Source organism: Benincasa hispida, chromosome 1, assembly GCF_009727055.1.
Source record: "Benincasa hispida cultivar B227 chromosome 1, ASM972705v1, whole genome shotgun sequence".
In the NCBI taxonomy this organism is placed as follows: Eukaryota; Viridiplantae; Streptophyta; class Magnoliopsida; order Cucurbitales; family Cucurbitaceae; genus Benincasa; species Benincasa hispida.
Genome location: NC_052349.1, coordinates 87,339,237 through 87,354,810, shown reverse-complemented (window position 1 = coordinate 87,354,810; position 15,574 = coordinate 87,339,237). Strand labels below are relative to the sequence as shown.

Sequence of the window (15,574 nt, the reverse complement as noted above, 5' to 3'; positions counted from 1 at the left end):
ATAACCTGTTTATATGCGCTTAAGGTTTACGTGATTTAATTATATTAGGTACATAGACATAGCCCAAGTGGGAGATTTGTTAGACATATTTAAATAATAATATGTTTAATTAAAGTATGGGCTATGTATGTGGATTAATAATTTATCACATTGAGTTATTTTATTAGATTGGGTCTTATTATGTGCTCTAATTAATTAAGGCCCTAGATTCCTAATTGAGTATGCACTTAATGGGTAGAAGCCCATTCCTAGTTAATTAGGGTTTAATGGGAACCCTAATTGAACTAGTATATAAAGAGACCTTAGGCTATGGTCTCTTAGATACCAAAACAATAACCACCCAGTCTTTCTTGAATCCATCTAGAGAGATTCCAGTTACTGAATCCGGTATGTAATTATTCTTGACAATTTGACATGAATGATCTTAGAGTTTATCTATTCAATATAGATATTAAGAATTTATGCTATCAAACTCTACTTTTTTATTTGAAACACTCCATAAAAATATGGCATATCATTTTATCCAACAAAATTTGAAGCAATCGAGGAAAGTGGAAAGAGAGTTAGGAAAAAGAAAAAGAAAAAGAAAAAGAAATTCATAATCATAATAAAACTAAAAATAAAAAAAAAGAAAATTGAAGTGAAAATTAGCTCAACTATTGGTACTACTACTACAAGTTACAACTATTACACATATTTCATAAATTGAGAAACTAATCCAAAACTTTATTGGGAACAGAGAAGTTTTAAAAGGGAATCAGGGAAGTTTCTTTCTCTATACCAAAAGCCCCATGTCCCATTCTACCATAGCCTACTCAAACCAAAAAGCATAAGCTTTTCTTTTGTTAATAACTTTATTGTCCTCTTTCTTCTCAGCTGTACCGTTGAAAATGGAGTTTTCAAGAATTCTCAGCGATATCCCTCAAGCCCCAGCCTTGAGTTCAGCCAACTGCAGACTTCATTCATCTCTTTTGGGATTGTGTAATGCCCCAGCCTGCAAACAAGTAAATCAATCCAAAACCCTTTTTAAGTCTTTTGACTTCCTATGTTTTGATCATTCAATTTTATGCTTTTAATTAGAATAGAGCATTTGCATTACCCTTCTTGGCTTTTGAAAACTAGGGTTCTAAACCCAGCTGAGGTCAAGGTCTGGGCTGATTTCTCTCCATACTTTAGAGGTACTACCTCATCAGCTGCATTTTGTGTTAATAATGGATTAGAATGATTCATTAAAAAAACCCAACAAAGGGGAAACTCAAAATGTTATTTCAGAGTTGTTCTGCCATGAAATGGTTGAAAATATGAGTTTGTTTTGGTCTAGTCTAGGACAACTGAAGATGTTATTCTTTTTTTGCCCTTTTTCAAATTGGTCTTCTGAATAGTCCTTTCTTTTCTAAAATCATCCCTTTTTAAACTGTTGAGAATCAATATCTTTTAAACAAGTTGTGAAAGTTGAAATCCTGAAAGAGAATGGCTGCGGAATATATTCATGCTTTCTTAACAAATGCTGAGTTAATGAAGTCATGCAGTTTGTCAGAAAAAAAAACTGTATTCTTCTGATGGTTGAAATCTTCAATTTGAAGTCATCTTTGTATGCAAGAAAGCTAAGTGAATTATTCTTCAGGTCAGTTGAAAACAGTAACAAAAATATTAGCTAAAGGTTTTAGACACCTACCTGTTCCATGAAACTGTAAAATAGGAATTGATGCCGCTCGCCTCGTAGCATCGTGTGATGCTTCAAATTTGTTCCTTAAGCTCCTGTATGGCATATTCAGTATATTATTTGTTTCTAGATGAGCACTTATTAGACATGGAGATTTCTTTCCCAAACAACATACCTTGACCCAGGAAGCCAGCCACTAAGTCCAACAACTGCCCTTAGGTAGATGGGGTATGGGACTCCATTTCCATATTTTCCAAGAGCACAGCAAGTTGCAGAGTAAAGTGCCATTGCAGCTCCCATACTGAAGCCTCCAATTCCAACTTTTACTGTCACAAATAATTGAAGTAAAGAAATTTATTCTCCATCAAGTTGGTGAACAAATATTTTAATATAAATAAAGATTCCCAGATTGTTAAAAGTTTTGGTTGTCTTGAAGTTTCTGTTATTTTGGCTTCAGTATGCACTTGATATATTTGGCAGCTTAAGATGGAAATAACTCTCAGCTTACCATCAGATGGTTCTGCAGACAGTAAGTTTACAATATGGGCAGCTGAGGCATCAAGACCTTCCCAATCATCTGGACCTTCTTCTGAAAACTCTCCCACATCAAACCCTGATAAGAATCACATGGAACAGTTTTAGACAATATGGGCTTAGGAATGAAAAAAAAAAAAAAATGAAAAAAGTAGGAGGTTGTTGATCTAACATGCAGTGCAAGGAAAGCCTCCGAGTAGAGATACCGGTCGAGTTGGAGCAGTTGGACAAATCCATTTGATCTGCTTATTTAAAAGAAATGGTGATTAGTATGGAAAGAGAAGCCTGGAGTGTAGGCTAAACAGGAAGGCATATCCATTTGATAGTATAAAATTATATTTCTTACGTTTGGAAGAGGAAGGGTTTCCAGGAGCTGAGAAGAGCTGCAGTTAAACAGAGAACAAAAGAAAGCAGAACTTATAAGACTGGTTATTTGCAAAAGTATCTTCAAATTAAAGTGCAGAACCACTAAGATCACATCCTTGGAAAAGTTTAAAACTCTTATCAATCTTGAACTGGGATGTCATGATGTATGATTGATCATATTTCATATAAAAGCAAAACCTTATTTGTCTTATCAATTTTACAAGGTTTAGCAAGTGAAATTCTGGTATTTAAAGATGAAATAGGTAGGAAAAGGGAAAAGAAAATCCATGATGGAATAAATAGGAAGAAAAGAAAGTACTATAGAGGGCCCTATCTTGTCTGGAGAACCATGTAAAAATGTAAAATAGTCTTATGTACACCTTTTCTAAATCTTGGTTCTCAAATTAACTTTAGCATATGGTCAGACAAGTTGAAAGGGAAAGTTCAACATTTATTTGCAATTTCTACTGTGCCGTTACTTTTTCACATTTCAAGTGAGAAACTCAAGGGAAGAATATGAAGTTGTTGACATTCTGAGATCACCTTTTCCCTTTTTCGTTTGGCTTAGGAAACAAAGGTCGGCAAGAAACCCTTCTTAAAGAAGGTAAAAAGTACTTTATGCAAAAGGGAAAGGAATATAACTGTCCACTGTTGATGGCAAGCTAGTGAAATAAACATCCAACGTAGACAGTCACAAATTTCTCTGCTTTTCATGCGCCAAAGGGAAACCTTAGTGCTATGCTAGCTTCAATGAAGCTCATTCAAACACTTATCAAACATGCTGGATTCTTTGAGTTTGGTACTGTATGAGTTTTAGATAACTCAGGTTCTTATATGAACAGAAGAACTCGATTGGTCTTATTCACCATCACAAATCATTTATATGGAGTTTGAGCATTTAGAGAGCAAAAAGAGGCATTACCTAGAGCCATTATCACCAAGGCCATGCAGCCAAACAATAGTGGCCTGGTGTTTTCCTTTGGGCCTTACAACATGTGTTCTTCCAAACTCTAATGATCTTCTTGCTGTTGATCTACTACCTGTAGTTTGGCCACTAGAATGTGTAACTTTTCTGAATCATGAACAATTAGAGAAAACAAAAACAACTAAGCCATACATTAAAGGGAACACCAAGAGGGACAAAGATCGAGACTTTGTTGGTTAACAATAAAAAACCAGACTTCAAGCAAAATGGCTATGGATGGAAAAAGAAATGAGAAGGAATATGAAAAGTAAACAAACCAGAGCTGATATTAGAATGTGAGTAGCTCATGTTGAAAGTTGTAAGAACTTCACTTAAGAGGCACTTGTGAGTATATGCAATGACCCAGAAGTGTAATATGCTGTGATGTAGAAAAACAACAATGAAAATGTCTATTTATAGCCAATTTGGTGATGTGAAAGTGGAATAAAATGTGGGAGAATATGAATCACTATGCCAGTGTGGTGTGTACACCAGCTGCACATAGCACCATATAGCCAAGAAACTCAGAAAGGGAGAGGCATCTGTGAAAAGGAGAAGTAAAGACAAGGACAAAAGCAGGAAATCTTTTTGTGAAACACAAAGAATCCCAGCAGGCAGAGCACGTTCGTCCATCCGCAAGGCTCCCAGCTAGGAGAGAGAGCTCTGGATATGCAAAATTGAGAGAATCTATGCTTGTGGGCACTGGGCAGCGGCCAGAAAATAAAGCAAATCCAATAACAAACTTCAAGAATATTACTAGAAATAACAAAGAATTTCCCCTCAGTATGTCGAAGGAAATATCTCTTATCAATCATTTTTAATGAATTTCTGATTGATACCATTAACCATAAAGTGAAGTTGGTTCTGAGTGTCCAATCTATCTAATTTAAGCTAGGAAGAAATATCTAAATTTGCAGTGCTAAGTAATTTTATCTTATATTCTTCATTTATATTTTTATACTATAATTGTCCATATGTGGTTACCAACCTGGTTGTCTTAAGTGGAATCATGCACAATAAAAAAGCATTTCAACTTTTTCTCTGCTCTTTCTTCTCTTCTGCTTGCCAGTTCATTGTATTTTGATTGCTCTGAGACCCACTACAAAGACTACTTTTGTTTGTATCTATGCACACACGGCCACCATATTGACAACAAATTCAGCAGAATCAAATCATTATTTCATCTTTCAGGGGATTAGAATTGTTACCCTGTAGTTTCTATTGGTTGATATGATTATGTAGCTGAAAAACGTAACTTAAATGATCCTTTCATATCTGAGGCTCATGGAGGGAGACAAAAGTACTTGTTCTACAGCTTGTAGATTTGCTAAATCTTTAGCAAAACTTAATAAGATACAAAGTCCTCCCCCAATAAAGGGTACCAAATCAAAGTTTTTCACTGAAATTCATGTACATAATAAATGATATGAACAGAAATAGTATAGATTTCAATCATTATATTTGATTAGTCTCTTTTTTTATTGCCTAATTCTTCTAATCACTCAATTCGCTTCTTTACTTACTACAGGAACCTCATTTACTAGGAAAATCCTCACACAAAATTTCACTTGGGTTGAGAAATATGTTCATCTACTACTTCTACCTAACTTTAAAGTCTTGTGAAAACAACCTTTTTCTTTTTATTTTTCTTTTTCTTTTTTATGTTATGAAGCAATGAAAAAGAAACATTTCATTTAATCCCTTAGGAACAACAAAGAGGCGATATGAACTGTCTAATTTTACACTTCCATGGCCATTACATTTGCAATGTTCCCACTGCTATGTTGATACTTTTCAGGATCATTTTGGCTGAGTTTCTTTGGAAGGAGGTTCTGATAGCAACAAAAAGGATTATAAATATTTGGGTCTGAAGAATGGATTCTATAGCTCAACAAGATCATTGATAACACACTCACCACTAAGTGGCTACACAGAGGTTAGGTAAAAGGTCTCAGTCAATTTTACACCACTAACTTTTAGTCAGACCCAATATGATGCAATTTCAACTCTACAGTGTAGGCATTTTGGGATGAGATGAGATATCTCTGTTAATATTATCTTCATTGCCATCCCTTCCCCCTCCTTTTGTGGCTTTCCTGATTAAAGAATAGTGGTAGGGTTGGAGCCTTCATTGCAGTTGAACTTAACATTTTCTTTTGAAAAATTGCAGACTTAGGTAACCTATTGGAAGAGGGGAAAACTTTATCAGAAAATTGACATTTGGCTGTGAGAAAATACTCTTATTTTGAGAGCTTTAACTTCAACTACCTCTTGCAAAATAAAAGCCAACTTGTGAGTGCATGGCCAAGAAGAATCTACATCAATTTTCTGGTTGACCAAACACCAATGATCAGAATAAAGAAAAAAAAAAATAATTTAAAAAGATGACGTGGCATACTGTTACTGGTTTGTTTGTTTTAAATTACAATTGAAGCATCTACTCTTCTCTCCTGGTCAATGTTTGAGCACTTTTCCTTCCTTTATGGAAAGGGCAACTTTTCTGTTTGTCAACTCCTCCTCCACCCCACCCTTTAAAATAGAGAGATAATCCAACTTGATTATAGAATTGGTTTGTGCTTAATTGTGGGCTTAATTTTTTAACAAGAAACAACATATGCTGTTGGCACTAATCTTTGTTGAGCATTAATATACTTCATTATGAAATTTTACTTCCTTTCTTTCCCCTATTTTTCCTTTATCTTTTTCTTGTTCTTGTTCCCTTTTGCCTCATTGGGTATGAGCATTTGAGCTCAATAAGAAAAGTTTTATGCATTTTAGAACCAAAAGATGGAACCTTTACAGTCTTCTTCTTCTTCTTCTTCTTCTTCTTCTTCTTCTTCTTCTTTTTTTAAAAATTTTTATTTTATAACTAATGCAATGCAACTCAAATTATCTTCTTTTTTCTATTGCAAATTTAAAGTAGAATGAAAGCATGCAACAGACCCTAACCCCATCTCTCATTTGGGGTGGGGGGTCTCCCATTAAAGGATGTTTCTTTTCTTTTTCTTTTTCTTTTTTTTTTTGGTTCTAACTTCACCTTGTCTAGAGTCTCTAGACTAGATAAAGTGAAAGCATAATATCACTAGGCAAGAAGCTGGTGCAAATTCTTGGACTAGACATTTGTGAACCAGAGCTGAGTACTTTCCCAATGTTCTTTCCCAATGTTATCTGCTTTCCAATAAATTTGTGTTAAATTACGGGTTCCGGTGTTCTGGTGTTGAGCTTTCATATTTGTGTCTAATAGATCTCTAGATTTTAAAAGGTATCTAATAAGATATTCATTTTTGTCTAATAGATCAATAAGCTTTTAAAAATGTCATGTAGGTCTCTCAATTTTAAATTATGAGTCTAATAGAATTCTAATATATTCATTTTTTCTAAAAAAAGAACAAATTTATTGTATATAAAATTGAAATTTCTATCTAATAGATCATTCAAATTTCAATTTTGTGTCAAATAGATTTGTGAGATTTTAAAAAATGTCGAAAAGTTTGAGGTTGAATAGAGAGACAATTGAAAATTCAATGACTTATTAGAAACTTTTTAAAAGTGTAGAGATTTATTTGACACAAACTTAAATATTCAGGGGTTAAATTTGTAATTTAATCATTTATTTTCTATCATACATTTAGATCATGACAATCTTAAAATTTTAATCTAATCAAATAAAAAATGAAAACGAATTTCTTTTTATTCAAGATTTATGGCTAGAGGCAAGTGTTGTTCTAACTAGACTAGACAATATTTGTAAGTTTTGGATTGAACATTTTGATGCCTTGTTTTTAGCTCCTTGATTTTGTAGCTCAATATAGATGGTAGTGATGTGACTAGGCTCTTACATTTTTCTAGCTAGATTTCAAGGTGAATGGTTATTTTTATCTCTATAACTTTTTTAAAAAACCTAATTTTAAGGATGACATTAATTTAATGGTTGATAAAAAGTAGGGAAGTAAAAAGAAAAAAAAAATTATTTGGCCTTTAGTTAAGTGGAGAATTCTGATTAAAGAAGAAAAATAAGGATGTATAAATCACTTTCACATTTGTTTAAAGTAATAAAGTTTGAAGTAAATGAGAAGTTTAATTAAGCAATGGGCAACTCCAATGGTTTTGAGAATAGTAGAATAAAAATATTGTTTAGAGAAAGATTGAGCATAAGATAAAGAACCACTTTTAGTCTTATCAATGGAACTAAACTAATTAATATATATTTTTCTCATTTCTAATGGTTCTATGTATTAAATTAATCAAATGAATAACACACTTTTCAAAGACGAATAGATATATTAAGAAAATGATTATCAATAATTAACTTCTTTTTGTCTTGTCAGATTGATATGGGGTTGATTGCTTTAAGAATAAAAGTTATTAATGTAATGTGCTAATTGCAACAAAATTTTAGTAGACTCTTTAAAAGGGAAAGAAATTATATTCTAATTCAAGATAGTTTTTATTCACTTATTTATCTTAATATATATATTTCTTAATATTTAGTGCTGCTTGGAAGTTGTTCCAAATATTTAATATTTGGAGGGAAAGGAAAGGAATAAAAAGTTCCCACTTAGAAATAAAAAGAAGGAAAAGAGGTAAACACTTTAGTATAAACTTTTCTTTAAGAGTCTAAAATTTTCCTTTTGTTTTTTTTTTAATATTTTTGTGGGAAAATGATTCTGGTGGAATCAAGTATTTTCTTCAAAAGCTTCATATTTTTCTAAAGTTTCCATTTTGGTTTCTAGGAGTTTCTTTCTTAGATGGGTATCTCTTTTATGTTCTCCACCATGATGCCAAATTTGATCGTAAAGTGTATTGTACCATTTTTTAAAACAAATTTTCTACTTTAGAATAAATATTCAATTAAAAAATTACCTTTTTTTTAGAAAGAGTAAAAAATTAGGTTATGGATACGAGTTTCTTGATTCTGTTTTGGAAGCCAATGGAACAAACTTCGACCTCTCTAAAAAATAAGGACTAAAACCGATGCTGAAAAGACATCTTTCTAAATCAAAGAATGCCCATAGAAGGTGTCAAAGTTGCAAGGTCGTGACAACTTTGATATCTTCTTTAGAGATTTTACAAAAACTAATAACATTTACCGAGGTAGTAAGATGATATATGTTTCTTGAATGATTTTTCATCGAGTTTGAATTTTATTTTGGTCTCTAGAAGTGTGTTTGGTTAGGGAACTAATAACAAAAATTTGAAAATAAATGAGTAGAGAGAAGTTAGAATTGTATTTCATGTTTTTTACTATTTTCGAATGTGTTTGGTTGAGAATTTTGAATATATTTATACACCATGAAAATAGTTCATTAGGACAAATCTCAACTATTACTAATTAATTTATGAAAACCTAATTTATGTTATGAAATCTATATAATTATTATTTTACATCATATAAATTATACATAGTTTTATCTAACAAAAAATAATGAATTTATAATATGAAAGAATATTTATCTTAGTTTTTACTTTTTAATGTGATTGATCTTGTTGTTCTTTTTAGGGAGACTAAAATTGGAAAAGTCTACATTTTTCATTCAACCACTACTTAAATACAAAATTTAAAAATTTGAATACACTCAAAAGCTTGTTTTAGGGATAGAATTCAAAAACAGTTTTTAAAAACAAATCAGTTCGATGAATATTCACTAAATCTGATGAATCTAAAAATATAAAGCAGAATTCATATTTCATATTAAAGATGACTAAATTTTTTTTAGATTATCTTATTTTTGAATTTTAAACTTTTAAAACATTTCTTTTGATTACTATACTTTTAATTTTATTCCATTCTTGGTCCATAAACGGACAAAATATCTATTTTAGCCATTGAATTAAGGATTGTTTTCAAATAAAAAAAATGAGCCAACTTATTTATAGATATAACAAAATGTAACTATCTATTCGTGATAGATCGTTTTATCATTTAAAAAAATTACCCTTGAATTAAAAAAAATCGTTATGGTCATTATATTTATTTTTTAAAAAATTAAAATTACGTATTTGTAGGTTGAAGGGACGAGTGAATATTAGAGTGCAAAATTAGATCAAAATTATAAATATTATATATAAAACCTAAAATAGATAAGACCAAAGTTGAAAATTCAAAATAGTTATTTTTAAGTCTAAAAACTAAAACAAATAATCTAAAATTAAATTTTAGAGACTAAAATTAGAAAGGAAAAAAAAAAAAAAAGGAGTTCAAGAACAAAGATATCTGAACCTTATTATATTTTAACGTGTTCTATCCAAAATCACATATTTTCTTTTTCTTTTTATCTTTTTCTTTCAATACAAGGAAAATCTACATGAAAAGATAATTTTCAAGAACTATATTTATTTGATATTAAGTTGTTTATATTATTAAATTTTGTTAAAGAATGTAAAATTAAATTTATATTCCCATTAAGATTTCAAGTCAATCGATATTTTTAAAGATTCACATATAATTCAAAACTCAATTTAATTAAAAAAAAAAAAGGAAAAAAAACGTATCTAGAATTAACCTACTCTATGCAAATAACCACGTATACATTGTTAATATGAACGTTCAACTAAGTAAAACATATACCTACAACTAAGAGTTCATATATTTGCCTTTTAAAAAAAATATTAATCGAAGCTAACAAAAATTTTCAACTTTTTTTTTAAGGCATCCTCTTAGTCTTACTCTTCAAGATTTCCTTTTCCAATATCGTGATAATGTTTGTTTTATTTTGGTAATATGTTATTGTGTGGTCTATGCTATCAATTTCTAATTTCAAAAAAAAAAAAAAAAAAGAAAAAAAGAAAAAAAAAACATTAAATAGTATATCGCCATATTCGGACGTCAAAATTTTATATTTAAGAAGGTCTCATTTGGTTATTACAAATATGTATTTAACCTTTATGTCCACCTCGTACTCAAAAAAAGAAAAAGAAAAAAAGGAAAAGAAGATAAAGCTTTCATGTCCAACTCAATTAATTAGGTGGGAATTACATTTTTAGTGGTTAAGATTTAATTAATGTTGTATTTGAGTTATTCAATTATCATTTTTTTTAATGATAGTGGCGGAATATTTACAACTTACATCACTAACCACACGTCGCATGTCAGTTGAACTCTATTTGTTTTGATAGTTTTTAAACTCTTAAGAGTTACATTTGATAGCATTATTGATCCTTTCATTAGTTTCTTTCTTTCTTTTTTTATTTTAATTATTCATGAAAATTGAGATGATGTTTATATTTTATTTTAAAAAACTTATATACTTTATATTATTAAAAGGATAATAACTGAACTGTTGAAAATATTTTCTAATATGATATTTCACTATCTGTTATTACCCTTTTTATTTTTTAGTGATAGATGGTGATGTGCATTGATAGATATGTATTAGTTTCTATCAGTAACATTTTATTATATTATAAATAAAATAAGTTCATTTTTCTATATTTGAAAACAAGTTCAATAAAAATTATTTTTTGACAATTTTTCTTTCTCCCTCTTTTCCTCTTTCTTGAAAGATGGGAACCAATTTACTCTAAAAGTCAAGCTTTGGCTTAGGTGTTCGTCTGGATGTAAATCACACTTATTTCATTATAACACTCACTTATGTAGACCTCATTTGATTACATTTTGGTTATTAAATTTTTATTTTTGAAAATCGTAGTGTATTCTCACATTTTTCTTATAATTATTTTCATCCTTTTTATAAGAAAGATTTAAAGTCGCAACTAAAATTTAAAAACAATGTTAAGTTTTTAAAAACTAATTTTTTTTTCTAGTTTTAGGAACTTGATTTGAATTTTGAAAACACTCTAATAAATAAAGAACAAAACAAGAAAACTCATAGATAAGTATTGTTTATAGGTTTAGTTCTAAAAAATTCAAATGATTATCAAATGAAACCTCTTAAATATGAAACATGTAATAATTACAGGACTAAACTTTCAATTGTAGAAGTTAAATCCTCGAGCATTCAAAAATATAAAAATTAGATTATTAAACTTTCGAATATAAAAATTAAATCTTCTAAGTAAGATAAATGTAAAAGTTAAACTTTCGAATGTCATAAATATAGAAATTGAATCTTTTTTTTTACTACAATAAGAAGTAAAGGGATTCAAATCACATACTCGTGGTTACTAAGATACTCGTATGTTAATTGAGCTATGCTCGATTTGGCAAAAATTGAATCCAATTTTATTCAATTTTCTCTCTCAAATTTCCACTTTCTTTCTCTCCTCATTCCATTCACCCTACTTCTTACCTTTTCCTCCCTTCAATCACACACATTAGAAAATTCAAGAGACCTCATAATGTTAATAAGATACATGGGTCACTCCTCTCATTGAATACGATTTCAGAGCTTGTAAAACCCAAACATGCATTCAATCCAATAAAAAAATTGAGATCCAATACAAAAATGGTAAACCTAAAGAAATACTATTTTGAGATGTGTTGAGAATTTCACATTGAATAAATCAAAGGAATTTACAATTTTTATGAGATGTATGACAATTCATCTCTTCGCCAAATAGTTTTCAAATGGAAGATGTGAATATATGAATTTCATCTTTGACAAATTATGGTTGTATATATATGCGCATTATATTTGATTATGCATGGTAAAATTATGGTTAGTGAAGGGCTTTACTTCGGCGCGGTGACGGTTGGAGTATTAGAATTGGTGTCACCCATATGAATTGTTAAATTCATGGAAGTGGGGAGATGATTTCGGGTTTGGGATTGAGAACTGAAAAAAAGATGGAATGAAAATGGTTAGAGAAAATTCCACAGGTGCCCTGTTTTCGACATTCACAATAAAAAATATTCCACTTTTTAAAAAACATTCATAATTAACTTTCCGCTGACATCATGGATGAGTAAAGTTATAAACATATCATTCTTTCTTTTTTTTCTTTTTCTTCTCTTCTTCTTCCCCTGGTTTTTTTTTCCTTCTTCTCTCATTCTTCTAGATTTTCGTCCTCTTCTTCTCTGAGGATTTTTTCCTTCTCTTCTCTTCTTCTTTTTCCTCTTGTCCAACAAGCAACCGTACCAAATCCGACGAGCATTGATTCATGCATGTTAGCAGCGAACGCCCAAACATCGAGAGCGAGACTAGGAGAGAATTAGAGAGAGAGACAACAAGAGAGAGGAGAGCGAGACAACGAGATAGAGATAGGAGCGATATGTGAGAGAAGGAAAGGGAACAAGAGAGAGGAACGAGACAGGAAAGAGTGAGACTGGTCATTCCATGTGCGCCCAAGGGTTTTCGTTTTGGTAATTTCACATGGTGTTGACATCAGCAAATGGTAAAAAAAAGCCCCTTCATTATCAAAAGTGGAATAAATCTCATTTTCTCCTCTTAATTTGGATCATCCATACAAAAACCTCAAACTGTTAGCACCTTGTTTAAAAAATATAACTGAACTTTCAAATTTTGTATTAATGCATTTAACCTTTTAAAATAAGAGTTAAAGAATGTAAGTATATAGAAAGAAATAGTTTATCTACACCTCCATTTTATCTATCTTCCATTTACTCTTTCTCCTCTATTTCAATTATGGTCTAACCCATTCTCTATTTTCACCATCTTCTTCAATACTCTCTTAGTTGGAGCAATAAAAACTTTGTCGATCATTTTTGCAGTTCAGATTAGTTTAATTATTGTTGAAAAAGCAATAGGATGTCTGCTCACTCGATATACAGATGTTAAATGGAAAGCACTGATAAGCACTATACCAACAAAAATACTAACAACACGATAATTCACTAATATTAAGGAGTCAAGCAATTACAACATAGTACTTATCTGTAATATACCAACTACTATAGTGGCTCACATAGAACTCAACTCCTTAGTCATCTAAGCTCCCTAGACGTGAGACTCCCTTTTAATTCTACTTAGGCTCCCCTTAAGTGTGATAATAGTGACGAACACTTCAGTTTCCGACAGTATGTGAGACTTCTCTCAGCTTGATTGTTTCCCTTGTGACTCAGTGAACTCCCTTCACATGAGAACTTAGGTCCCTATAAGTCTTGAGAACTCCATTCTCAATTTATAACACCTTAAACTCCCACAAAGGCTTGAGAAATCCTTCTAGTTGAATGAAGACTTAGGCTCTCCTAAGACCGAAAATCCCTTCTCTTCAATGATGCTTTAGGCTCCCCCTAAGATAAAATAAGCTTTAAGTTCTTGAATGATTCAGGCAACAAATATGCACAACGGTACAAAGTGAGCAAAGATCAAATTAATGTGATGAACAAGTCAGCCACCAAGAATACATTTACTCATCATAATAAGCAAATGTGACGACCCTCAAAGAAGAATAGAATTCACCTTTTAAAATTTGTGGCCAATTAATGAAAGAATTACCTAAACATATTTCCCTTTTTGTCAAAAGAAGATGTACCATAAATAAGGAAAATATCGATCAATAAGGTTCTGTTGAGATTTTCTAGATTAGGAAATAAAAAAAATTATGTATATAATTTCTAGATTAAGAAAGTAAAATATTTTTCAGGAAATAGTAATGTTTGAGGCAGATGTTAAGACTTCATTTGTGACAACTGTGACAACCGCCAAAAACTATCCTAGAAAAATATAAAGATAATAAGCAAATCTCCAACAAATTTCCCCTTTGGCCAATATTTTTTTAACATAGCAGAGCAGCGCCCAATACACCCGCAACTCCCATCATATGAAATGAGTTCAATGTCCAATTATGAAACCCTTGGAAAAAGAGGATCATCTTCCTTGGTGAAAAGGGTGACACACAGACGATCGGTCAAGACAAGAGTCAAAGAAATGAAAAGTCAGCAATCCGAATCAAGATTTATCCGCTACCCTACCTATGTCAAATTAACCAATATTTTTTTAAGGCAGAATATTTAAGAACCAATCAGCAAAATAACGAATGTCAGAAATAAAGTCAAAACTGAAAGATCTCATTGAAGAGAACCTTGAGCGGGAGTGGGATCGTCCTAATTCCTATTTCTCATAGAATGTAATTTTTATAGAAAAGAAAGAACAACTTATGCATTTACATAAATTATAGCATGCTTAATTAAAAGGAAACTTAGGATTTCAGAAACCTTTACCTTTGAAGACCTTCTTTTAGAATCCCTCGATCAAGAAATGAGCATTACCACAATGGCTACCTTGGTATTCTCAGGTAGAGAACCCAGGAGTAGTGGGCTCTGACTATTTTGGAATAAGGGAATGAATTTTAGAGAAGAGAGAAGGAAAAAGAAAAAATTTAGAAACTTACAAAGAGCACACTTTTCTCTGTTCAATCACGTATATTTTTCTGACTTCCTTTCTTGCTCTAAGATAAAGGAGAATCTCTCCTATCAAATGCCCATAAAACATCAACCACCTACTTACGTGGGTGGAGAGAAAAGAGGGGAACCCCCTCCCTCATTTAAAAATAAGATAACATTTCATATATATATATATATATATATATTAAATTATATGTTATATCAAATATAACATATAATCTATAGTTTTAATATTGTATCATATACAGTATAGCCTATAGTTTTTTCTCTCTCATATGACATTTAATATAAATCTCATTTATATTAAATTTAACAAATATGAATCCAATTCATATAAACAATATTTGAATCATTTTCAAATATTTATTTCCTCTCACAAATATATCAAATACATGATAATAATTATATCATATATATAATTAAAATAACTTAATTATATCATATATAATTAAATCCCTTTATTAATTTGAACAATTCAAATTAATTCAAAAACTGATTCTCATTTAATCCTATTGAGCTACCAAGAGATTCTCATGGACCTGTAGCTTAAAGCCCCAACGATACATGAATAATTAATCAAACTCTTTAATTAAATTATTCACTATCTATTAACTATCGGACACTCCACTAAAGACCGATAGCTGCACTCTTCACACCACATATATATTTTTGTGTCCATTGGATATAACCAATCAACAGTACGATGACCCTTCGCAAATTGCTTGTAAGTATAGCTAGACCAAAATTACCGTTTTGCTCCTATAGTTACATCTAACTCCTT

General features: G+C 30.9%; 1 protein-coding gene and 1 long non-coding RNA gene across 3 annotated transcripts; one reads left to right on the top strand and one right to left on the bottom strand.

The window, feature by feature from the left end:
* Positions 1-647: 647 nt before the first annotated feature.
* LOC120069902 (acyl-protein thioesterase 2-like) lies at positions 648-5,303 on the bottom strand. The gene is made up of 9 exons (XM_039021770.1): positions 3,806-5,303; positions 3,486-3,603; positions 2,544-2,580; positions 2,370-2,439; positions 2,172-2,276; positions 1,839-1,989; positions 1,676-1,758; positions 1,100-1,193; positions 648-994 (listed from the first exon to the last, which is right to left on the bottom strand). The coding sequence occupies exons 1-9, from the start codon at positions 3,834-3,836 to the stop codon at positions 910-912; spliced, it is 774 nt and encodes a 257-aa protein (XP_038877698.1). The 5' UTR covers positions 3,837-5,303; the 3' UTR covers positions 648-909.
* On the top strand, positions 867-6,198 carry LOC120069981. Of its 2 annotated transcripts, none has more exons than XR_005479764.1 (3): positions 867-1,004; positions 5,326-5,463; positions 5,698-6,198. It is a non-coding gene; the product is annotated as an uncharacterized LOC120069981 (long non-coding RNA). The 2 variants fall into 2 exon arrangements; XR_005479753.1 differs by having other exon boundaries at positions 5,326-5,468.
* Positions 6,199-15,574: the final 9,376 nt, after the last annotated feature.

Excerpts from the sequence above, each read along its gene's own strand:
- LOC120069902 (XM_039021770.1), bottom strand. The coding sequence starts at position 3,836 with ATGAGCTACTCACATTCTAATATCAGCTCTG. Across the intron at positions 2,581-3,485 it reads CTTGGTGATAATGGCTCTAG|CTCTTCTCAGCTCCTGGAAA; the intron begins GTAATGCCTCTT and ends GTTTAACTGCAG. Across the intron at positions 2,277-2,369 it reads AGGCTTTCCTTGCACTGCAT|GGTTTGATGTGGGAGAGTTT; the intron begins GTTAGATCAACA and ends GATTCTTATCAG.